Source organism: Cygnus atratus, chromosome 25 (assembly GCF_013377495.2).
Source record: "Cygnus atratus isolate AKBS03 ecotype Queensland, Australia chromosome 25, CAtr_DNAZoo_HiC_assembly, whole genome shotgun sequence".
Lineage (NCBI taxonomy): Eukaryota > Metazoa > Chordata > Aves > Anseriformes > Anatidae > Cygnus > Cygnus atratus.
The window spans coordinates 5,081,537-5,107,701 of record NC_066386.1 but is presented as its reverse complement, the minus strand read 5'-3'; the positions used below and the strand labels follow the sequence as shown (position 1 = coordinate 5,107,701).

Below are 26,165 nucleotides of genomic sequence, written 5' to 3'. Positions count from 1 at the left end.
CAAATCTTAATGCAGTGACTTGCGGTATCAAGATGTACTTTGTCCTCCTGCCCCAATAAAATCACTCTGGCAGTGCTTTTGGTCATATCAGTGATCAAAACGGTTACTCTACTTTCTCCTGCATTCTCATTCAGTTTCTTTCTCACATCATCTAATGACAATTTATGTGGTGTCATTACACCTTTTACGTATCAGGATTTCTAGAAGTAGGAAGAGCACAGACATTTCAAATATCTGGGTATCTAGGCAAGCATAGCTGAATAAATTTAATCCAGACATTATAAACGCGATGCTGTAAGTGTTAAAACCCCTTATCTCCTGAGCCACATAATAACAACACTTTGTATCAATGAATAAGTTATTTATATTCCGTACAAAGAGATTGAGATAAGATGCGTAAACACCAAGTATTAATAGCTGTCAAAAATACAGATGTAAACTAAGATATCTAAAATATGACAATCAAATCACAAACCAAACTAGTGAAAGAGTTAACTTTAAAAAAAAAAAAGATTTCAGAACATTGTGATACCCTCTTTTCAAAGTTTAAAGCGAAGGTATTAAAAACAACTCATTATTTCAGCTGTCGGACAGCTTTCTAGAGGTTAATACTGTGTGCATGTCATATTTTGATTACGTTTAAATACTTTAAAACAGAGGTTCTTTTTTTTTTTTTCCCCAAGAGCATGCCCGAATGATTTGAACACATTCACTAAATTGCATGGTTTCACAACAGCAATTTTATCATCATTAATTTAGTAGAACCTGGTGCATTTCCATTCACAAACTTAGATTCTAAAATCTCAAATTCATAAATATTAATATTTTAAATATTTAATTTTACATGAATATTGGGTACTTTTAGCATTTTTCCTCCTGTTTCCAGGTATTAGTTTGATAAGGAAAACATTTTTACATCACAATCTTGTCTGATACTGGCTGGACACCACAGTAGACTACAGTCTTTAAGACTCATTATTTTAAAACCTACTTACTAAAGCAAAACTATATGAACTTAATGGAAGAGTTTCACACCAGGGCTCACCTGTAAAAGTTAAATAATATCTTAGCTGTTAGTGTTTAGTGAATCTGATTATTTTAAATTAACACTCATCAGTTTTTACATTCATCAGGCTTTACAACATCCTGACGCTGCCTGTAATGTTGACAGTTTAAGTAGAACTTGAGAGCCCTTAAGAAAATTCAACTTCTCATCAAGGCAGAGATTTAAATATGAATATTAGTTTGAACTTTAGAAATAATTAGGAAGATTTAATGTATCATCTCTTCATACATACACACTGCAAAGTTTACTTCTGTATGCAACTGATACTTCATTAGTGCTTGCTTATTTCAGCCCTCTGATTTAGGATGCCACAGCCGTTCAGATTTTCATGCACTTTTTCTTCAGCTTGTACCATCTCCCGCAGAGCTTCCTCCATAACTAGTTGTCCAGCTGAAGGTTTCGGTAGGGTCATCTGGAGCGCGCACCAGAGAGTTGTACGTGCTTTACGTGTTGCTACACTCATCTCTTTAATTGCCAGAGCAAGAGCAAAAACATCTGTGAGGGTGAAAGGTATTTTAATGTTTATTACAGAGTTAATCAGCAAGCATTATTGGAATTAATTCACCCTGGTGCTGATAAAAAGAGCAATACCTTTTAGGCCCTTTTTTAGTCTCATTCTGTGTCTTTTCCTTTAGGCCCCAATAGAAGGTATATGGAATTCAGGTACTTATTTTGTCGAAATTCCTACTTAGCTCTCATCTAGTTGTTAAGAGCACCTAAAGCCTTGCAGTCACCTCAGTGTTTGAAAGTATTCCATGTACACACACATACTGAAGGCTTCCTCCCCAAGCTCATTGCTGATTACTCACAGTGACCTCTTCAGATTAACGCACTGGATCCTTTGCCCATCTTGCCTAATAAATCAGGCAAGACAACTGAAGGAATAGCTCATTTACAGCATTTTATTAGAGCATACAGATCATGTTCGGCAAAAATGTGACAAAACCCACCACTTTAAGATAAAACAAAGCAGAGGTGGTGCAGTGGTCCGTCTATTTAACGGCTCATCGCTTACAACAATCACTTAATGTGTAGATAATTCTTTGATTTCAATTCCAGCCTCTGTGAGGAAACAGATTTAATACCCTCCTCTAGGCACTGTAATTTTCAGTCAGAACTTGCATGTTATTTTGAGATAGGAGCACGCTCCTGTTAGAGCTGGTTAACACCCCACTGCAGATTGGACTGCACAGAAAGCACGTGAGTACTTGCCCTCCCTTGTCGAACACTTCCATGGGGTTTGGAAGAAGTGGAAGACTAAGATTTAAGATCTGCTCCTCCAAGCGCTGATGCTCAGTAAGCATGACTGCAGTTTCATGCTACTGCAAAAAGCTGGCACCTACCTTCAACTAATATTCTTGGATTCACTGTTCTAGCAGAAAGCATCTCTCTCCTGGAGATATTAAGGGTACCTCAGAAAAGGACAGAATATAAAGGCCTAACTTCACCTCCTCATCAGCTCATCTGGCTCTCACTCAATGGGCTGATTTCTGTGAAACCCATTCTGAGACATCTTCTGCACAGTGACCACTGATTCCTATACAGTTAACACTGTAAGTAGCTGGAAGGAGTGATACAAGAAAGTTGATATAGGTAACTATGAAGAATCAGATGAAATACACTTGTCCAACACAAATGTCAGCCGCCCAAAGAACTCTGAAAGGCAATATTGGAAGGATAGCTCTGGAGAAATTAAGGACAGAATACAGAGCGGGAGGATTTTATTACTGACTCTTGAATTTTCAAAATTCCAACTTTTCACACCAAACTTTGTGAAATCAAGAACAGACCACAGGAATGGTATCATCTGGACTGCCTAGAAGAAGGTAAGAAACAAGTGACACTCAGATAAATGCGTATCTCAAAGCAGTAAGATAGGGTTGGTATTTGGTCACTACCAGGTAAGAACGGAAAATCCCAGAGGAATAAGGAAGAGTTGTTTTAAAGTCTTTGGCTGAATGCAGTGTCAGAGTTACAGACATTAAAAGGTCTTTTCCCCCCCTCAAACAAACAAAAACAACAACAAAACAACCCCCCAAAAACCTGTAACATCTAGATTCTTCTGAGAGATCTTGAACATTGCATCTAGATCACTCTCAAAACAGAGGTATGGCCACAGATGGCTCTGAATGCTTCACTGAAAGGTTTGATGGCTGTTCTGGGTGACAGATGGCACTCAGTATAAACCCTTTTCTCATCACCACTTCTTCCAGAACTTCATTTGTTAAGTGGTCACGAACATTTACAAACAACTGCCAGATACCTTGTACAGTTCTGCAACTCTAGTGTGTAAAAGCAGAATTTTTGAGGCTCATGTTGTGCATGAAGGGGCAGATAAGAGGCAGCTCAGCTCCACCTGCTTCCCACTGAAGTAAATCTGTGTTGCAACAAAAGCGAAGTAGCTGGGAGAAGAAAATATTATTGTTTGTCCTAGAATACTGGACACAATAGATAGGTTCTGCCTTGTAAGATACTTTATATCCTATCAGATGGAATAGAAAGGCGCACTGAAAACAAGGTTGAGCTGGGGGAGACCTTTTCTCAAACAAAACAAACCTCACGTAACAAGAAAACTCTGCCAAAGAGAGGAGATACACAGCTTCAAGTGTTTTCCTCAAGGCTTTCCCAGACATGCAACAAATGCAGTTACTAGATTGAATATTCTACTGTCTGAAAGTCTCCCCAGTTGCCATAACATGCTAACATGTTAGAGACCGCCAGCAGGGAGGAGAGGCAGGCACAGAAATTGTGACCCATCTAGTTCAGTCATCAGATCCCGTTGTACAAACCCCACTTCTTCCTCTACCGGGGAACTGATCCTGAGGACATCTTGTCTTTGCCAGTCTACCCGGTTCCAAAGAGGTCACTGATCTGGTTAAGGAGCCAACACCAACAATATGAATGGGCTTAAAGAAAAAAGTGACATGACCTTCAAGGTAAAGAGAGATGAGAATGATTGTGAAGAGGTGGAAAGGAAAACTGCTGTAGTGTGTCTTCTGAAGTAATCCTGAGAATTGCAGAACTGCATGATGGGACACACAAAAGGCATAAAGTAATCCAGATAATTCAGTTTGGAAAGCGAGGCAGGAAGTGAACAGAGCAGTTGCAGAAACGTAGCAAAGCTCCAATACAAGGCCATAAAGCAGAGCACCACAGGTGGCAGGACTTTAATCCGACACACCTCAGGAACAATGAGAGAAGAGAACCTGCCATTCTGCCTGCGTACTAGTGGAAGATTAAGCTGAATATTCTGCGTATTTTGGATGCCATTAAGAATAAGAACACTCTGACCAATGTGTCATTGTATATTCATCCAAAATATTACTTGCATTTTATGTCAATCTACGACAGAAATACTTAAAGAGGGAATCCATTCATAACTCAAGGCCATCTTGGTCTCTTTTCACAGATTCAACATTCAGATACCAAGGAAGTTGTACGCAGAAACACAGACAGGACTAGGAGTGTGATGGTAACAGGGCTATGAGGGACTGGAAGAAGAAACAGGCAATAGCTTAATATCATCTCCAATGCCAAGCTGCATTACATAAAAAACCCACTGCCTTTTATTAGTTGCTAGTTTATTAATCGAATAAATGCAATCAAAACTGATCTAAACCATTTGCCTCTAAACCCCAATGTTTTACCGTGTCCTCTCAAAACCATCATTTAGAAACCATAGTCTGCCTCTCTCAAAGCTGAAAAATAATTTAAGATTGTAATTTATTTTAAAATGAAATAAAACTGTAATATAAAAACCTTTACAAATTTTAATACAGATTTGCAATACTTGTGGAATGTTTCAGTTGCCTTATCGATGTAAGCATAGTTATACCTCTGTCATCTTGGCATCTGGGAGCTCCTTGCCTCTGTCGATTCGAAGCATTTACAATTTCATCTTTTCTACGTGACTGCACTACATGAATTACCTCCAGATGTTTATCAAGAGCAGTAGAAATGTTAGCATGAAGAGGAGAACTGCGAAGGCGCTCCATTTTTCCCAGCAAAGTCACAACCTAATGAACATTTCACACATTACAAGAGTTCATGCTGTACTCACCAAGACTTACATGAAAATTAACCAGAGTAAGAAGAAAAGGTTAACAATAACCATTATTTTCTTTTGAGAACAGTTTGTAAAGTTATAATTGAAGTAGTTAAACTCTTACCTGGGATTTTTTCTTCTCCAAAAACAAAGCTGTAAAATACATTGGTGTGCACACGATAACAGCAAAACCTACAATAACCAAGTGTTAGGACACCCTGCTTACTCGTTAATAATGGATATATCCAACTTTGAGACAACTCTGTAATGGGAGGTGGTTCCATGACAACATGCCCTCTTCTAAAACAAGATCACCAAGGCCCTACTTTCTATCAGCAGTGCTGCAGCTACCTGGGTGAACAGCAGTCCCACCAAGACTGGCCAGTTTTCACGCAGATGATCTCCTTGTGCCAGTGCAAAGCAAACGGCAACAAGGCAGAGCAGCAGTCCCAGTTCCGACCAGCTAAAGCCAGCTGTGGAACCACTGACTGAGGATGGGTCCTCAACACTAAAGGAGTTCTCTCAGAGAATACCAAGCACAAGCATCAAAAAATCATTGTTTTTTCAGTCAGTTGAAAACCTGCGTCTTTGCTGTCTTGTTTACCTTACAACAGTCACATTACTATGAATTTCCCCTGGGTGAGTGGTTCACAGACCTCTGGAGAACCTGGTTTGCAGAAACAGAACACAGAATTCCAAAACTGTAATGCTTACAGGACAATGGCTACACCTGATGATCTATAAAGAAATCTGATGATTAATGGTCATCCGCAGGTTAAAAAATACCAGGGGCAAAACCAAGTTCTTGATGTTTCCTTGCAACAGGACTGTAGGCTTTGCTAAGAAAAAGACAAGCCCTGAGTTTGTAAGATGTAACAGTGGGAAACAAAAGCATTTGAACTAGGACAATTTGTCCAACTTGCCCCAAGTACCCTCAGAACAGACTGCTGGCAAGACAATTATTTTGACAACAGTATCCACAATAGCAGCACAGGGCAGCCTCTTCTTTGCCACCAGGCTCAGGAGCGAGCATTTGTGAAGTAGCAAGGTCCCACTGCCAGAACACTCCTGCTCTCTCTTAGGTCATGTGAAAGCCTTGAAAAAACATAGGCAGGAATAAATTTTGTGAGTTACTTTGACAGCAGCAGCAGCAACCAGTAAACTCAAAAAGTCACAATCTACGTTTAAAAAAAAAAAAAGCGAAGGAAGCAGGGAGAACTTCACATAAACAGCCGAGGAATCAGTCACTATGAAAGGAAACAAAAGTTGATAAGATTGTTTGAAAATCACTAGAATTGTTTCTGAAGAAAAAGACAAATTTTAAGGAGTGGCATAGCAGGAAAGCAAGTAAACAAGTGAAACAACGTCAGATGACACTGACAGTCATTTCCCAGTCTCACTTAGAGTATCTGATGGTTGGATTTGATGATCTTGAAGGTCTTCCAACCTAAACAATTCCATGTGCTACTCTTTAGTCCAAATCCACAGGAGGAGTTAGGTTCTGCAAGACCCATTTTTCAGGTACCACAACCTTGTCTAATGGATCACAGTGGCGAGTTAAATGTCTCCATTCTTTACACTATGTCTGTGTGCCAGGTGTCTAAAATCAAAGTCCACGAAGCCATCAAAACTGGGCTTCCCCAGCAACCCAAGGGGAACCACTGAAGGCTCAAATGCTCCAATTCCCACCCCCTCACGGTTTTCAGAAGTTCCTTCTGAACTCCAAAGAGAAATTTGCTCCCACTTGCGACTCAGAGGCATTACTTAAGCCTGCCCTCCCTTGTAAAGCACAACCCTTTGACTGTCACAGGGCTTGCTGAGTAATTCAAATCCTCCAGTGGGAACAGCAGAAAGCCAGCAGCAATGTTGAGGCTGACCACTGGAGTGGCACGCTCATAGGGAAGCAGCCAGCACTGTACTGACCCTCCATTTCAGAGGTGAGAACATACCACGGAGTAAGGACTGAAGTTTCAGGCCCAGCTGTGATGCCTGTTCGTCACAAAACAACGTCTGTGGATCAGGGACCATGATGCTTTACCAAGCCCATACAGATAACCTCACGACTAGAAATAAGTTCATATTTACTGCCTCTGGCAAAAATCATTGTTAGTCCAGAACAGAGAGGCTTCACCGGGACAGACTGAAGGTCCAGGCTCCAAGTATCCCCCAGAGGGATGGCTATGGCATTCTACAGTTACAAAAGAGCTGCAGATTCACATTTCCCCAGGCACAAAGGAGATGAGAGTCTGCAGAGAGTTGATTCTGGTTTGAAGTGTTTTTAATAGCTACTGATGGCACAGTGAAGGAAGCTATTGTCACTTCTCCTACCGCTGTTTTTCTGAAACTGAGCACAACTTCAAGTGAAAATCTCAAATGATAAATGCAAAGTTTGTGACCACCAAGAGGATTTAACTGGATGCTCCACACTCTGAAGAGCTAATCCCAGATCCAGCCAACTCAGCTTCCACTTGAACCTTTGTGCCAATGTTTCTCTTCTCTTTGGCTGTCACTCAGCTTTTTGATGTTAGAAGCCAGGTTAAACAGCCCTACTGTGCTTTCGAGCATCCTTGAAACTACTTTTCAGCTGCCATCTACCAAGCGTTTGCAGTTCTTCACCGTGAAGTTCAGTTCCTCAAATAGCTGAACAAGATTAAGTCCTATTTTAGACAAAGTCTTAAAGTAGTAGGACAGGGACAGGCAAGCCTTCTCAAATTAAGGAGGTAACTTCCTAACACTGCTCTTTTGGGGTTCACAAAACAGTAGTTTAAAAAGTGTCCACTAAGACTTCAGCCTATCAACATATCTTGTACTATTCTCTCTACTCAGACGTATGAACAAAACCAGGCGGTTGCAGAAGACTGATTTCAGCAGGCTGTGAGCAAACACTGCTCCGTGGCTCATTTTTACCTGTGCAAGACTGGTGAGACCGCGCCTTAGCACCGCTGCCTCGGCAGCAGCTGAGCTCAGTCGCACTGCTTCCTCCAAAAACCAGCATTTTTCAGAACAACAGCCACCGCCTTTAATCTCATGTCCCTTAGCAGGGACAAGCTGCAGCGTCTCTGCTTTCAGCCCACATTTCTCTTCCTTCTGCAGCACGGGCAGCCTGGCTCCGGCCTCTCTGCCTCAGAACAGCTGGATCAGGCTCTCGCTATTCTGTTGGCAGCGCGCAGAACAGCGCTGTGCGTGTTTGGCTCCTCCCTCTGGTCTCCCTCGCAGAATTCTGCAGAGGCTGCAGCCTCTCAAAGCAGCACGACACTGCACACTGGCACCATCGTTTGGCCACAGAGCCACACGCAGCCGAAACAACACCAATCTTGTTTACAGGTTGTGGCTGTTTGGCTTAAGAAGCAAATTAATGATGTAGAAATTCAGTCTAAAGCTGCATCAAATAAACATTCTGCACTAACACATACACAAGACTCTTAAGCAAATATGTCATAATGTCTTATAAACGTTAATAAACACCTGCTGTTTTCACAAGTGCTTCCTCTTAATAGAGTGTGTACAAATCCACAACAAACATTTTTCTGCTGAGCAGGGGCAAAAGAGGTGTTCAAAACAGAAAAGCTCAAAATGCAGGCACATCTCAGAGCCGTGCAAGCAGTTTGGCTAGATTAGATTGATTTCTGGCATGGCATGCATGCTTTTGAACTAGAAAACACACCTGGCATGTACAAAGGTAAACATGAGCCTCAGCTACTCAGTGGGTTCTCTGCTAACAGAGCATTGAACCTGGAGCTGTAAAAATTCTAGCTGTACCTGCTGAAGTATTATTCCCTGTGCAGCCTTTAAGAACAAAGCTATTTGGAGAAAAGCTGCTCTGATAAATTTACATATCTTATGCTGTACTCTAAGATCCATGTGATAAGTACAACAGGTTTTTTTTAATCTTTCTACAACTCACTCTGGCTTGTTCACGTAGCTGATCCACAATTAAGCGATCAACTCTTGATGGGTTTGATGTCAGCCTTGGAATTGGGGTGTTGTTAGTACTGGAAACTTTTTTCCCTGGGTAATTCTTAGCAAGAGCTGATTCAGTCTGCAGGAAAACAAAAGATAACTTCCTAAGAATGTAAGTTGCGAGGTGTGCTTTATTATAGAAGCAAGAAGTGTAAGAAGCACAATATTTTTTCCCTGGGGTTTTGGATTTTCTGAAGTAGATAATGCAGATTCAGACACTTGGGATTTAACCATTTGGTATGACAATCACCTGCGTTAAATGAACAACCAGTTTACTCAAAGCAGTTCAAATATAGTAATTATGGCAAGATAATGTGTGGTGTATACGTGGCATGCAGAAGTGCCACATCTTCTCACTCCAATTACAGACTGTATAATTTTTTTTTCTATAAATAATATGGAGGCAAGCTAGAACTACAAGGCAAAAAAGAATGGGCAAACGGGTATAGACCTCATCCAAAAAATTGCCTAAGTCAGCAATTAACCTAGATTTTGTACAGTTTCCCCAAATTGCACAAAGCGTAGGCTTTTTTGTTGTTGTTGCTTTATGCCAAATCAAATGTTATTTACCTGTAAGAAAATTACTTTGAAAACTGACTGCAAAATTTCAATCTCATTCAGTCCAGTACTATGTCACTCTGGGACACCTGTAACAACAGAGACCTAACTAAATCTGTTTTAAAGTTACCTTTCTTAGATAGTTTGGTGGTGGTCCAGGCAAGGCTGCAGCCTCATTTTCTCCAGTCCCCACGTACTTCTCAGCATGCACCTTTCAACTCTTTCTCTTTTGCATTTTCCGTGCAAACAGACACCAACCCCATTTCCCTCTAACCACTCTATTTGAAGCAACAACTGGCTTTTGTCATGAACTGCTTTGCAAAAATCTACATTACATCCCCATTAAATTTATTCTACTGGACTGGGACAACAATGGCCGGCCAATGGCTGGCCAAATGGCCAGCCCCCACTACTCCCTGGTTACATTTGGTCACAATTCCCTCAGAGAAAATGATGGTTCCAGATTGATTTTGAATTTCCGTATCACCTAAGCTGGAGAAATTAAGACAGCTTTTACATTTAACAATGGGAGCCTGAGGCACTTAAGCTGATTACCAAAAAGGGCAACTGCTTTAAGTAGGGAAACTGCTTCCTACAGAATTGTCTGAAGCTTTTAAGTGTTTTAATGTTACTATTTCTTCAGTTTCTGGGGAAAAACAAAAAACACTTCCCACAATATATGTTAGGTTTTAAACATCAGGGAAGCAGGAAGTGAGAAGAACCCTTTGAAAGAACTATAGTTCTTGAAAGGATTGATGTTTAGTCCTAATTCAAAATCTAATTAATGTATTTGCCTTGCAAGTTTCCAGATGCATTGTTTCTTGTGCTAGAGCGTATTTCTTTTTTCCGTCATACAACAAACCTTTCCCTGATCCCCAAACAGAAACTGAAAATGCCACCAAATTCCTGTTCTAAGTGTAACATGCAGTACAACATTGGGTATGCTCCAAAGCAGGCTATAAACCTTCAAAACTTCTGTATTCAATCTCAAATATATATGGAAGCAAAATCTTTAAGTGTTTCAACTCATAACAGTGAGAACTACCCATGTTCTCTAACGGGTCTGACCTTTGAGTATGATGAGATCTAAATTAAATCTGTGCTATGGCGTATTAATATACATACATTTTTTTTTCCTTTACCTTCTTTCTTTCTTTTTCCAAAGCTCTCCACTGTTCATAACACTCTTCTAGTCTGAGATGGAGCTCACTGGCAGGCCCACAACGGGTTTTAACTTGCCTTTGAAATCCAAATGCTGGTACAAAACCAGAAAAAGAGCTGTCTCCATACGTCATATCATTAAAGTAAGGATAGAAGCGGTTTAAATCATCACCGGAGAACAAGTCGTAAGACTCCATCAGAGGGACAACTGAATGGCCAAATGGACGAGCTGATCTCAAGGGGAATGCGCTTGAACCAAGCTGCGGATTACGTCTCAAGTCACCCATCATGCAATTGTTGGGAAAGCTGGAGGCCTGTAGGCGAGTCACATGGTTGATAGCATTACCATCTCCGCTTCCCTGCCTGAGACTAAACTGCCCCTGAGACTCCACTGAACCTTGGTACATGTTCTGCAACAAACTGCCTGCATGTTTTTGTCCTTCCAGATCGTAATGTCCACTCTGTGGCTTCAACTGAAAACAGGGTTTGTTCAGATTTTCAATGATCCCAAACTGCGGAGCTGAGTAATTTTCACAGAATCCATTTGACTGCTTTAATTTCTTGTCACTCAGGTAGTCAGTGAGATTCTCTTCTCCAGACTTTACCAGTGCTTCCACATAAGAACCAGACTGAGCTCGTTCTGAAGCGTTATAACCAAAATCAAGACTTGAAAAAAACGAAGGATTATCTTGACAGTACTTATGAAATAAATTACTATTTAAAGGGAAGTTTGAAGATGATAACGGAAAAGAATCATTAGGATGACTGAAATTTTTTGGAAAAGCAGATAAATGATTATTCAGTTTCACCGAAGGACTTGGGCTCTGAAATGGGACAGAAGCAGTGGTTCTACTTTGAACATTCATCCAAGTTGGCCTTATATTAGTACCTGCTGAAGTGTTTGCTGAGTTTGGTAGTAAAGGAATTGATTTACAGTATTCAGAATTCTGAAGATCAGACCTGGAAAACTGCTGCTTATCTACACCATTTGCACAGTCACTATTTCCTGGACAAGCTGCAAGAGATTTTAGTCCATAGTCAAATTTTTGTCCCAGATCAGTGCAGAATGAAGGCTCATTGAAAAACTGTTTTTCTGATAGAAGTCCTGCAGCCTTGGGAAATGTAAAGTTTTGCTGATCTGGAATTGTATCTTCTATTTTTTTCTGAGTACCTGATTTAACTTGAAATAATTTAGTATAGGGTTCTGTGTCCAGAAATGATGCCTCAGTTGTTCCATTTACTAACTTCTTATTTTCTTGGAGGCTACAATTGGTGCTCTTGTTAGGCTTTGCTTTACTAGAATGACAGTACTCAGTGTATCTACTATAATCCATACTTTCGTTGTATCTGTGAAACTGTGGAAGAAATGTTTCTGCCCGTTTTTGGTGCAACTGCATATCTGCTCCTTTGGGACAGACCTTCTCTCTTCCGTAGCAGTAAGCATCAGCTCCTGAGTCTTTAATTACTTCTAAGTACCCAACTTGAGGTGTAAAGGTGTTCTTTATATATGGATAGTTCTGATATATGGGTGTTGTCTTAATATTCTCGTTAGTCTGCATGTTGCAACAGTTGACATGCTCATTTTTTAGGAGAGTATAACCATTGCTCTTCAAGGTCTATACCAGTAAACCCATGATAACATTCATCTACTTTTTGTTGTGATGCAAGATTACCACTTTGCAAGTACTGTTTTTCAGCAGCAGATGTGGATTCACTACTATAAAAACCCTGTTGCGAGACAGCTGCAACAACTGGTCTTTTAGTTTCTGACAAGTCATGGTGGTCTGCGATTCTGGTTGCATTCATGGGCCATACTGACTTTAAGCTGGAAGAGCAACTCCTTGAAAAACAAGAAATACACGGTTAGATTCTGTCCGTGGTGCTCCTCTTCCATTCCCAAATGCAGGAAAAGGTTTAAGCATCCAATTCTTCCCCAACCATTTCTCTTAATTGATTAAAGGATCTCTTTCTCCAACTTCTATCTACTACTGTAACCTGCTCAGCTTCCCATACCTGGACTAGACAGCTAATTCTGGCTTGCCTAAACCAACCCATACAGCTTGGGAGCTACGTACAATGCCTGCAAGCCTCAAGTGATGCATGCACACCAAATATGTTCAACCAATTCTTTCCAAGTATTTACTATGCATTATCTCCAACATATTCCTGGTGGAGAAACAGGTTAAGATTATCATACTGCTCAAACTACCCACAAGCCTTCAAAGCCATGACTGAGTTCTCCAGACAAAATGCTTCTGTGTATCATCTTGCTTACTGCTTCCGAATCGCCTGTGTTTCACACTGGCTTACACTGCTTCCTACAGGTAAATCAACTCACTAAAAACAGGTTTCTCAGCAAATTTCCTTTCATTCCACTAATCACCATGGATTAACACAGGAACAAACACTAAATGTCAAGGAAAGCTGTAAACCGGCTAAGTGAAAAATGGAACCGTAGCTGGTTCCAGCCAAATTTGGCAGTACTGAGAACAGAAATCCAGTCAAAACTGGCTACAGCAAACGAATTACTAGGTACATATTTTGATCGAGACTGACTCTCTCTAAAGTCTTCCTTCACTTCAGCCACATAACTCAGCAAACATAGAGAAACCGGTAGAGCTGTTTGGGGAAGACGGGAAGGAAGAATGATGCCTGACTTGGGAACCTTGAGAACTGGGTTTCCTTTCTTATCCTTTAGATCTAGAATGCTCAGATTCAGAAAAAAAATGGGATCTGAATTGCTCTGTGTCAAGTTATTGCAACTATCTAATGGTTTCTTACAGCATTAGAACATTGGCATAATCAATATGACATTTAGATATATAAATATTGCTTAAGGGGCACATAAAGAAATACTCTTCCCTCCCGCCAATTCAAGAGTGTGAAAGAGTACTATTTCTATTTTTGTGTATTCTTTCTGTGACTTGAAATTAATTAATAAAGAACTTAAAGCCTGAACCCAATCTTGATCTAAAAAAATAAGCCAAGGCATACACTCAAGGAGATTTACTTTAATACAGCATTTCCAGAAGGCTCATTAAGAACTTATTTAAAAACTTCTAATAAAAGAGTTCCATAAATACCAGAAAGCCAAAAGCTACTAAGCTACTCTCACAAGTAAAATACTTAGAAGATTAGGGTGAAGGAAGGGTGAAGAATATGAGGAATACGAGGGCTTGCTTGCTAGCAGCTGACATGAAGATGACAAATAGAAAGCAGACGCAGATCAGTGAGGGTAGTTTTTGTCAGAGAAAGAGAATGACAATAGCGCTCGCACGGCAACCTACTCACCCCTCAGCACAATATGGCTGCGATTTATCTTGTTCTTCCAAGATGTTAGACACTAGACCATATAAATCTGTTTCACTGCCATAATCATTCCTTTCAGTCTGAATTCTGAGAACAAATTGCATATCAAATAAAATAATTACTTTGTTTTAAATATTTCATTAGATTTAAATCACACAAAACAACAACAAAAAAATCTATTCCTTCAACACAGATGATCTCCATTAAAACTGACTACCTGGACTTCATATTAATCTGGGAAGTGGCAGACTGCTTATTGTCATCTCCATACACAGACCACGGTGCATATAAAAGGGAAGGGTCCGCAGGTGCAGAGTACTCTGATGTTGAAAGGGAAGAACTGTAGGTCTGAGGTAGGTCTACATTTTCTTCATTCTGCATTTTATATACAATAAAAGCATTGATTTTAATATGAAACACTTATTATAAATTGTAATATTAAATCAAACTGTCATTTCATCATTCTACCAGGTTGTAAATGAGTTTACCCCTGGAGTACACGGATCATGAGAAAAAAGCAAACCACATGGTTGTAGCATTATGCCAAAAAGCAACTTCTGCTACTGGCTACTGCCCGGTGCAGATAAGCATAGAAGTACAAATTCCAGGCCGTGTCAGCCATAAACTTTACGGCTATGAAATGCAAAATGAAAAGAAATCTAATATACGTAACTATCATGGTGCTTCCTACTGGCCAGACTAATCCTCCTGCTCAACAGGCTGGTTTATGTGAACGCTTGGACTCTATGGCATGCCACTCAAATACCTGTTGCAAGATCTAAGCTGCTGCTTCTTCCCAGTTTTCTTTAGAATAGTCATTTGTTCCTCACTTTGTTACAAATGTTTATGCTAACAGCAGAACAAAGCACATATTGAAACATTATCTTCCTCAACACCACTATTCCTTCATCTCTCACATTGAGTGAGATAATATACTTCATAATATCTCTGAATCTTTTTTTTAATGCTTCATTAGACACCCTCTAACCAAGTCCTAATCCCCTCCCTTCATCCTTACATTTTGTTGTTTTTGACCTTAACTCTCCTTTCAGTCACAATCTCTTGATTTTGCTCCTGTGACTTTTCATTTTTTTAATCCAGGTGAGCTCAGTACAAGCAACTTCAACAACCACTTTTTAGCTCCAGATGTCCCTTTACTCTAAACCCATTTCCCTCTGCTGGCCCTAAACACTCCACATTTCAGCATGCCAGTGGTTAACTCTTCCAAGACTCATTCAGCTAAATTTAGCACATCTGCAGCTGAAGTCCTAATTTCTCCTCCCACACTGCTTTTTGCTCCACAGTCTCTCTTGTTTGGTTAATGCTGCCTCTCACATATTTATCAGCTTTCTACATAAATGCCTGTGTCTTCTGCCACTCTGCCTCTAAAACCATGAAATGTTCAAATGGAACCCATCTGTTGTCCTTTCCCTCTTTCCAGTACTGTCAGCCCCATTTCTGTGATGTTTGGGATTAAACAGAGAGACAAAGCGCAAAATAAACAAAGCAGGTTTATGGGAAGTTCATGAACTATGAAAGTTGAGAGGGAGAGAAGGGGTGGAAGGCCCTGTGCTATTCTGCAGTTATTCTGTTATTCTCAAATTGAAATCTCTTTTAGGGGGAGTTTTCTTGGAATTCTGGGTGCAGTGGGGATGACAGGGAAGCTTTCAAAATCTATCCCAGCACAGCAGGTGGCATCAGGCAAAAGCTGACAACAGAAGTGAGGCAGCAAAAGATGGGATACAGAAGTGAACAGCCTTTATCGTGACTGTACTAAAAAAGTTACTGTCCTTTCTAGTGGGCATCACTACCACAGACACTTAGTATGAACAAACCAAACACTGTAATTGGTGTTCTCCAGTATAAGAAACTATATTTGAAGTAATTTTGACTGTTTCACTTACAAACAACAAAAACTCTTACAAAGATATAAAAAAAAATGATTTACAATCAACTGAACCTGTGATTTGTAGCAACCATACAATGAGCCAGAGCCCGTCATTACGCTACTGAATACATCAGTCAGCCTCCCGCCAGCTTCTGTGCTACTCCAGCAGCAACTGCCACCTCTGCACGCAACTTTAGGCTATGCAAGACAAGGGGGAAAAAACAAAGAGGCAGAAGGACATAATTACACATAGACCTGAGAGTTGTAGCTCTTATACCAACTTTAACTTCTCTAACATTTTCACTTACCTGTGGATTCTGCTCATCTGAGCCCTCGAGGAGTTAGCTCTACATAACGTCATTTTAACACTTTCAGATTTACTCTTAGATCCAAGTTTGATCCAACAACCACAAGAAATTCACAAGGTGCTTAAAGACAGAGGAGGTGCAGGTAAAGAGGAAACCTGCGTTCTCCACTGGGCTTCTGAACAGCAAGAGCAGACAGGTTGTTTGGCTATCTATGCACCACACGACACCTCTTGTCTTTAGTGATCCTTTCATTGCTGCTCTTATTGGATATGTTGTGCTGCATAACCGCACATACATGCATTTTCAGATTTCAGGAGCTATAATTTTACTGTAATGCACACACTGTGAGGTACTGGGGAAATGTGCCCCGTTCTCTAACTCGGGGAAACAATCTCCACCTAGGAAACCCCTGCCCCACCACCAAACTGGATGTGCTCAGAAAGAGGCAGCCAGTGGGAAAAGGCAATGAAAACAGAACGAAAACTTCAGCTTTTTTTCCCTTTTTCAGAACACTGAGGTACACAACAAAATTAAAATACAACTGCCTTGCTAAAAAAAACCACCCTTAGTTCAGAAATACAGAAATGAAGTTATTTGCATAATGTTTAAGATATTACTGCAGCACCTAGAATCATAGGCTCGTTTAGGTTGGAAAAGACCTTCATGATCACCCAGCCCAACCACCAGCCTGCCCTGCCGAGCCCCATCACTACAACGTGTCCGTAAGCGCCACGTCCACACGTTTAAGAGATGTGTGAGACATGTTTAAGAGATGGGTTTAAATACCCCCAGGAACAGGGACCCCACCATTCCCTGGGCAGCCTGTTCAATGCCTCACCACCACTTCTGTGAAGAAATTTGTCCTGACATCCAATCTAATCCTCCTCTGACACAACTTGAGGCTGCAGCCTCACATCCTAGCACTTGTTACCCGAGAAAAGAGACCAGCAGCCACCTCGCTGCCACCTCCTGTCAGGAGCTACAGACTGCGACGAGGCCTCCCCCCAGCCTCCTGTTCCAGACCAAGCAGCCCCAGCTCCCTCAGCTGCTCCTCACAACTCATTTTCCAGTCCCTTCACCAGCTTCGTTGCTCTTCCCTCCATTTGTAATGCTTACTACATTCAGAAAACGTACAAGTTTGACAGTGCTAACATTCTGAAATTACTTGGAATTAGCCCTCCTCTCTAAAATGTTTTATCTATCGGTGCATGACAGGAAAATGCGGTCTGCAGCACGAGCTTCCTTCTAGTTTACATACCAATTACACAGATGTATTTTAACACATTGGTTTCTTCAGACTTTACAACTGTGTGAACAAACAAAGCCAGAACCAGTGTGAAAAACTGCGACTTTTTAATCCAAATTATGCCATGTTTTCTCCTCAGTAATTTCCTCGTCCAGGAGGGTCACCTAGCACTTACTGTGTACTTGCATGGTGTGTGATCTCAGAGAACGAGGGGACACGGGCAGAGGGACACACATGGGCACGAGAAGCTCCTACAGATGGGTTACACCTCCCCACCCCCACCCCCAATTTTCCCAAATAAATTTTTACACGGCTCTTTGGAGCTCGGCTTTGCAGCACCTCTTGCCAGTACTGGCAGCCCGCACCCCTCACAGGCAGCGCCCGCGGCCAAGCCCCAGCACTGAGGGCGCTGAGGGAAGCGGGTTGGTGACAGGAGTCCCACCGGGGCACAGCGCAGCACCTCACCCACCCCCGGCCCTTCTCCGTTACCGGCACCCCAATTCCCCTGCTGCCTGCTGGGGTTCTGACAGGAGAAGTGCGGCGGCCCGGCCTCCCGGACCCCGCGGCCGGGTCCTCGGGCTCTCCCGGCCGCCCTGCCGCTCGCCTCACCTCCATGGGTGCCCAGGACGGCGCCTCCCGGCCCCCAGCGCTACCGACCCCCGACGCGGCCGCCCCTGCCCCGCACCGCCATGGCGGCTCCTGAGGCCTGAGGCGGCCGTTAGCCTCCGCCGGGGCAACCGCCGGCCCCGCCCCGCGCGCCCGACTCGATTGGCCGGCTCCTGAGGGAGCGGGCCAATGAGGAGCCGTTCTGGCGCCTCGCGCCTCCCCGCGCCGCGTGAGCGCCCCGCTTCTCCACGCGGCTGTTCGGGCGTCGAGAGCCGGCGGCGAGTTACGGGGAACCGGGGCTGTATTTGGATTGGCTCCTGCCTAAGGAATAGCCAGTGAGAAATCAGCTCGCTCCGTCCTCCCGCCCGTATCGGCTGCCGGCCGGCCTATGAGGGCCCGCGAAGGAATTTTTTACCCGGAGACAGCGACAGCGGTGTTTGGGCGGCCTCGCGCTGCCCCCCCCCCCAGGCACTGCCCCCCCCCCAGGCACTGCCCCCCCCCCCCCCTCAGGCGCTGCTCCCCTCAGGCGCTGACCCCGGCGGCTGCTCTGTTACGGGCACTGGCAGCAGAGCATTCCCGGGGCCCCCTGCCTGCCCTGGGGGCCCTGCCCCGGGTGGTCGGGTCGGTGGGCAGCCCCCCCAGCACCCGCTGCGCCGTGCCTAAAAAAAAAAACACACACCTAAAAGCCCTGAAACCAAACCCAGCTTGGTTTTCACTGCTCCAGCTATTTCTGTGCAATCTAGGGATGCCGTTTTTGCTGCTGTAACCGCACGATGACTCTTTTTGGATAGAGGCACGGATGTTTTCTTATGACTTGCGAGCGCTTGTTTTGATGCATCTTTCTCGTTCCCTGCCCAGCTCGCCTCCAGCGCTCCCGCTCCCCTCAGCGCACCACAGCCTGGCCCTGTGCAGGTTCATGGGCAGGTCACTGGGACAAGCCCGGCTGCTGCAAAATGCTCTGTGGTGGGCCTGATCGTGCCCCTTGCGCCTCCCTAAGCTCACCAGGGACAGGAGCCATCCTGCCTGCCCTGGGATTCAGGACACAGGTGTGTTTGCCAGACTGAGGTTTTGCCTGGGGAGACCGCAGGGTGAGTGGGGAAGGTCTTGGTTCTGTCACATTCACGGCTCTCCAGTATCATCCCTCACTCCCCGCCCCACGGAAAGGCCGGCTGTGGGGCAGAGCTCTGGGGCATGCCCTGGCGAAGGCTCCGGAGTGCTTTCCACTACCCTGCTCAGAGCAGGCTCAGCTCTATGTTCAGAGCTCCCCAAGGTGCAGTCCTGGTAACGGGAGGCAACTCGTGGCTGGAGCACTGGGCCAAACGGGGGGCAGGGATTATCTTTGGTCTTGGACTTGAAGAGAAACTTGTGTGGCCATAGTGTTCGGTTTGGGAAGATTTTCTTTTTTTTTCTTTTTTCTTTTTTTTTTTTTTTCCTTACAAAAAAGGTGAAATATGGGGAAACAGAGGCCAAGTGACAAACTTGGCACCCTACCCTTGCCATTCCCTCATGTGCCCTCTTGTTCCCCAGATCCCATCCTGAAGCCCAAACAGCCACAGCCCTCCAGCAGCCTCCAGGCCTCCTTCCCAGGCTTCTGCATGGAGATTGGAGCTTGAGCTGGAGCAGGATCCTTCCTCCCTTGCCACAGGACTACACAGACAGAGGCCAGGTAGAGCGCCAGGAGCTGCAGGCCCTGCTGGGGAGGAGCAGGAGGGTGATGGAGGGAAGGGCTCCTGGTGCTGTCCCTAACGCACCAAGAACGATCATGGTGATTCCTGCCTCACTGTGCACTCATCCACCTCCAGCCCTCTCTCCCCTTCTCCTCAGTTCAACCCCTCCACCTATTCCCCTCCCTCTACCCTTCTCTCCACATCTCCATCTACCTCCACCTTCCATTCACCCATTGCTCCATCCCTTCTTCTATCTATCCAGAGCAGTAACAATCAGTGAACCAGGCTGGCACTGCATTTCCAAGGCTTAACCCACGGGTCCCAGTGCCATGAGCACTCTTCTACCATTTGCTGGAGCTGGGAGCACTGTAGTAGTGCCCAGGCCTGATTCTGGAGGAGCTGGGCCACAAAGGCTGCCCCAGTGGATTAGTTAGTGGCTGTGTAAGGGCAGAGCAGGGACTCAACAGGTTTTACCTGCCAGCAGCCAGATTTTACATGACTTAACCAGCGTTTTCTGTCTTGGAGACTCCAAATTCCCTACTAAGTTAGTGCAATAGTGCATTAAAATGGGCTGCGCACACTGCAAAATCATTTATCAGGAGCCATAAGCACATTCAGTTTAGGTAGGAAGAGTTGCTGCAAATTGAAGTCTGCCCAGCAGCCTGGACTTCAGCTGGGGTCTTACATGTTACGAGACCATGCTATAGGCTGGCTGTGAGGTGTTGAGCGGTCCATAGCAGGACTATCTCCCTGCAGATGCAGAGGTCATATTTCCTGTGCTTGTTTCTGTAAGAGACTTTTCAAGGCCATAGGGCAGAGAGCTTTGGGAAGCTCAGAGTGCTGAGAAAATCCCCCGTTAAACTGTTTAGCCAGAGTTCACGGCTGGGGGTGCAGCAGCATGGTACCTGACTCCTGCAAGGAGGACCCTTCGGGCCAGGCAGCTTTGCCAACTGCAGAGGAAAAATGCTGTTTCATCTGACTGGTGTTTTACATGTCGGCCTCACAGCTGGTTTCACATTTAACTGAGGCCACGAAGCAAACCCCCACCAGCAAGAACTGCCCAGCAGATACCTCCCCTAAGCTGACAGGCTATTTGCACTACTGCAGGTGTTTGCAATATAGCCGCTGCAAAATGTTTTTAGTTGCTGCTTTTATCTCCATAGTCTTGATACTCCTTGTAAAGCATCTAACTCGGCAGAGCTCATGTCCACCGACAATACACAGCAAATTGCAGCCATACCTGTCAGTTCTTAGTTGGAGATTCCTGGAGCATGAGCTTGCAGTTGCCTGCTGAAGGGACCCCCGTTTTCCCCATGCATGAAGTCTGCACTCCCCACTCTGTTACCACTGACATTACTACCTGTTCAAGGCAGCTAACTGGCAGTTAAATCAATATTAATATTTTATTATGTTGTCAAAGCCCTGCACAGGAAGTTGATGTAACAGGTTGCTAATGCACTGGAACTCGTGCCCAGAATTGATTTCCAAGCCATTGAGGTCAGCTTTGGAGACAGTATTGAACCTTGCTTTGGAGTCCAACTGTTTGCTGCCTTCCTCCTTCAAAGCAAAGTCAAGACAAAAGACCATAATTGGAATTTCATTCTCCCGCAGAACATTACACTGGGGGATGCAGCTCTCTTCATCTCTCTTCATCTCTCAGTGTGAGACAGTTTTATCCGATATGATTTGTTCTTAAGAGTGAAGCACTGTTTCAGCCAAATCCCAGGATGGGGGGCCCCCATGCAGATCCATATCCAGAAGTCTGGTTGCCAAGATTCAGCGAGTACTCAAATTGGACCAGACTACGCCAGCTGCCTGTAGAAGCAAGACTTGCATGGGCAGAAGACAGCCATGTCAGGAGTGAAGGCCAAGCAACTGGCTTTACAAGCCCCTGGCCCTCCCTACTAAAGAATGGGCTCGACTCCAGGCTCCAGCACACGGTACAAGACTGGAGTAGCAGTGCTAAACTCCTCTTATCTGGCTTTCTGATTGCACCCACCTGTAATTTTTAGCACAAACCAAAGCATGGCAAGATGCCGTTAGTATAAGCCATATGCAGTTGAATGGAAAGACAGTTCAAGAAAAGGTAAGTAATTGGATTTACCAATTATTGGAGAATGCCACAGCATCCCATTTAAAGTACTATCTGCTACTAAATGATGCATTGCCTTCTAGCAGCAATTTGGAAGATTAAAGTCCCTCTTATTCCACAAAGAACTGTGAAACTGCTCATTGAAAGCTCTTTAAAATTCCTTGTCCAGAGGCCTGGAGATGTGAAAGGTCTCCAAGCCCTGCCTGACCCCTGCTGCAGCCAGCTGACCTCCTGCCGCACCCTGCCAGCCCCCAGTGCTGCTCTCTCACTCCCCCTCCTCAAAGGAAGAGGGGGGAAAATACGATGTAAAGAGCTCACGGGTTGAGATAAGGTCTGGGAGATTCCTCACCAATTATTGTCACAGGCAAAACAGACTCAGCTGAGGGAGATTAATATGATTTATTGCTTAGTACTTGCAGTAGAGCAGTGAGAAACAAAAAGCAAACTTAAAAATCACCTTTGTCCCCCATCCACCTTCCTCTCTACCTCTTTCCCCTGGGCAGCACAGGGAATGGGGGCTGCAGTCAGCACAGCACACTTCCTCATCCGCTGTTCCTTCATGGTCACTCCCTTCCCCTGCTCCAGCGTGGGGTCTCTCCCATGGGGCTGGGACTCCATGCTGATCCTATGTGGGCTTCTCACAGGCTGCAGCTCTTCAAGAACTCCTCCAATACACGTCTGTACCACGGGGTCACAGAATGACTTGGGTTTGTAAGGGACCTCAAAGATCATCTAGTTCCACCCCCCCGCCATAGGCAGGGATGCCACACAGTAGATGAGGTTGTTCATGGCCTCATCCAACCTGCTCTTGAACACCTCCAGGGATGGGGCATCCACAACCTCTCTGGGTAACCTGTTCCAGTGCCTCACGACCCTCTGAGTGAAGAATTTCCTCCTAACCTCTAATCTAAATCTCCCTCTTTTAGTTTAAAAACCATTCCCCCTTGTCCTGTCATTATCTGATTGAGCAAAGAGTCGCTCTCCATCTTTTTTATAAGTCCCCTTTAAGTATTGAAAGGCTGCAATGAAGTCACCCTGGAGCCTTCTCTTCTTCAGGCTGAACATCCCCAGCTCTCTCAGCCTTTCTTTATAGGAGAGCTGCTCCAGTCCTTTGATCATCTTTGTGGCCTCCTCTGCACCCGTTCTAACAGATCCAAACCCTTCTTGTGCTGGGGGCCGCAGACCTGGACACAGTGCTCCAAGTGGGACCTCACAAAGGCAGAGTGGAGGGGTCCAACTGCTTCAACACGGGTCCCCCACGGGCAGCGGCTCCCCTCAGACCCCCTGCTCGGGCTCCTCTTCACGGGCCACAAGTCCTGTAGTGGCTCTCCATGGACCACAGCCTCCTCCAGACCCCATCCACCTGCTCCACTGTGGGCTGCAGTGTGGAGATCTGCTCCGCCGCGGGACCCACGGGCTGCAGCGGGACAGCCTGCTCCACCAGGCGCCTCTCCAGAGGCCGCAGGGAAACTTGTGCAGCGTGCCTGGAGCACCTCCTGCTGCACTGCCCTCTGTGTCTGTGGGCTTGTTTCTCTCTACGTTTCCTCACTTCCCTGCTGTTGCCTAGTGGTTTTTACCCGACTTCGGAGCCGTGGGCCGATTCTCCAGCCCCTAGGGGACGGAAAACCCATGGGCCCGGCGGTGGGCCAGGGGCTGCGGGCACCCGGAGGGTGCCCGCAGCCCCTGGCCCACCGCCGGGCCCCGGCTGCTTGCCCGGCGCCTGCGCTGCGCCGCCCCATGGCGGCTCCGGGGCGGGCCCGGCGCTGCGGAGCGGCTGAGAGGCGGCGCTGCGGGCTGAGGGCAGCGACAAGATGGCGGGGCGGGTGAGTGAGGGGAGGAGAACGGGGGGGACGCGGCTCCTTCCCGCCTTCGGTGCGGCCCCTTCGGGTCGCTTTTCTCCTCTCCGAGCGGCTTTTGAGGGGGTGGTTTGTCGCGGGGCAGTCGCTTAGCGGGGTGCGGGTGCCGTGAGGACGTGGTGATCCCTCTCCTCGTATATTGGGGTTTTGGGGTTCCCTGAGGGTGCGGTGAGGCTGTGGGGGGCTTTCTGGCTGTGGGGTAGGGCCGTGGCGTCCTCCAGAGGTGCTGTGAGGCCCTCCAGGGGTGCTGTGAGGCCGTGGTGACCCCTTGACGAGGGGGTTCCCTCAGGGGTGCTGTGAAGTCTGGTGACCCCTCTCCCTTTGGGGTGTGGGATAGGATTTAGGATCTGTCAGGGGTGCTGTGGGGTTCTTGTGGGGGAGCAGGGGGGTGTCTTTGGGTCTCCTGAGGGTGCTGTGAAGCTCTGGTGATCCCTCAGTGCTGTGGGTGAGGTTCTAGGGCTCCTTTAGGAGCACTGTGAGGCTGGGATGCACCCTATGGGGTGTGGGGCAGGATCATTGGGTCCCCTAAGAGTTCTGGGAAGCCCCAGTGGTACTTTGGTGTTTGGGAGGGGCTTTAGGGTTCCCTAAGGATGCTGTGAGGTTATAATGGCCCTCTAGCACAGTGGGGAGCAGGGAAAGGTTTTTGGGGTGCCCCAGGTGATCCTTTTCCTGGCTGTGGAGTGTGGGGTGGGATTATTGGGCCCCCCCAGGGTGCTCTGAGGCCCTGGTGGGGTATGGGGTGGGTTTTCTGTGACCCTACTGACTCCTCTGGCCTGTCGACACTGGCCAAGTACCATCCTGTGACGTGGGTCCAAGCTGTGTTGTGTTAAAACACCCCTTAAGGTTTGTGCAGGGTTTTACTGTGCACTTATTAAAAAATAATAATAAAAAAAAAAATGTTGGTGACTGCTTAGGTAAAATTAGCAAGTGGTCAAAAAGGCCTTAAAATGTAAAAGGACAGTCTTGTCTGTTAAATCACTTTCGTATTGCCTGGTATATCCCCTCTGTTTTCAGGTCCAACCTCCAAGAGCTGCAAGCCGCAGTTAAGGTTGCTCAGCTCTGTGCCGTGAGCTCAGTCATCCTCTGCTGGACACCAGCTCGTGAAAGTCACATTTCTCGTTACTGCCTGCTTCAGGCTGAAATCTTCTGTCTTGACCCAATGATCTCATTGATTGAGATCTTCGGGAACAGGTTTTCTGGTAGTTTTTTTCTATGGTGTTATTGTCTGGTGGAAGCAACAGCAGATGGTGCAGTGGTGTGGTGTAGAGCAGTGGGGAGAAATTTGGCCCAGTGTTAAGCTATGCGTCACAGGTGAGCAGATTGCTGGAGTGCCACCTCAAAAATGCTGCTGTTAATTGAGAAAAAAAAATTGTTATGCAGTCTCTCTATTATGAAGAGCTTTTCTTCTGTCCTTGCTCCAGATCTGTGGTTGCACTTTCTTCCTTCCACCTTTCTTCGTCATCCCAGTATTTGCTGCAGTGATCCCACCAGCTAATCCAGGAGGAATCTGTCTTTTGTTTGACTAGCGTTTTTCAGTTTCTTGTCTTGCCAAAATCAGGAGCACAGTGCTTTCATCTGTTGTAAGATCATTTTAGCCATAACGAACGATACTGTTCTGATACTCCTGGTAGCCTAAACTAATCTGGCTGCTGCCGTCTTGTCTTATCCCTGCTCGGTGGGTACCCTGAGCCTATTTGGCATGCTGAGTTGACAGAGAGCCATCCACATAGTTCACTGAGTTAGTTTTCAGTTGCCCTGGTGTGCTGGAAAGGCTTCATGAATGGTCTGAGTGGTGGTGACTGAGGTTGTGGGGAGTAAGGAGAGGGGTCGACCCCAGCTTTTCCTGCTGCTGTGAGCTATTTCTGCGCTTTTGTGCCCGCAAGAACCTGAAAAAATCTGCCTTTATTTGGCTAACTTGGATGCGTTGTGGAGAAAAGGGGGGATTTATGTGAATTTAGGAGAAAGATTGGAGCTTCACTGTCATGTAATCTGGCAGTTCAAGAGGGTATACTTTCTCTGGGTTACCAGGAAGCCTTTTGCTATTCAGTATTTTCATGAATTATCTATAAATATAATTGTTGCTGAATTATCAGATTATTTAATGCTGTGAGGAGTGTTCTTAAGCAAAGTGTTTCATAGCGTTTTCTGAGCCTGGTCCAATCTTGCACTATGGTGAATGCTGTTAATGTAAATTAATAAACAAGCTGTCTGCTCCCTCCAGCTTGCATGTGGGATAGCAGCAGCTCGCAAAATGATGCAGAGGTCAGATGAGCAAGCAACAGCATACGTTTCGGATGTGACATTGGACCTGTTGTGATCCTTGTCTATGTAAGTAAGGAACAGTGGGTAGGAGGATGGAGGTGTGTGATATCTCTAGATACAGCAGGTGAGTCTGATGCTGGA

General features: G+C 45.2%; 2 protein-coding genes across 2 annotated transcripts in view; one reads left to right on the top strand and one right to left on the bottom strand.

Annotated features, from left to right (window-relative positions):
• Positions 1-1,337: 1,337 nt before the first annotated feature.
• Positions 1,338-18,232, bottom strand: MEIOC (meiosis specific with coiled-coil domain). The gene is given in 9 exon segments (XM_035566957.2): positions 1,338-1,561; positions 4,902-5,082; positions 9,016-9,150; positions 10,772-12,382; positions 12,384-12,630; positions 14,082-14,186; positions 14,317-14,474; positions 16,060-16,185; positions 18,227-18,232. Coding segments are annotated over 9 exon segments (2,793 nt in total).
• Positions 18,233-23,659: 5,427 nt separating this feature from the next.
• Positions 23,660-26,165, top strand: part of NSF (N-ethylmaleimide sensitive factor, vesicle fusing ATPase) — a 78,086-nt gene continuing 75,580 nt past the window's right edge. The window contains exon 1 of the mRNA XM_035566846.1: positions 23,660-23,729. Coding sequence (XP_035422739.1) covers positions 23,718-23,729 — 12 coding nt within the window. The 5' untranslated portion in view covers positions 23,660-23,717. The remainder of the gene's footprint in view (positions 23,730-26,165) is intronic.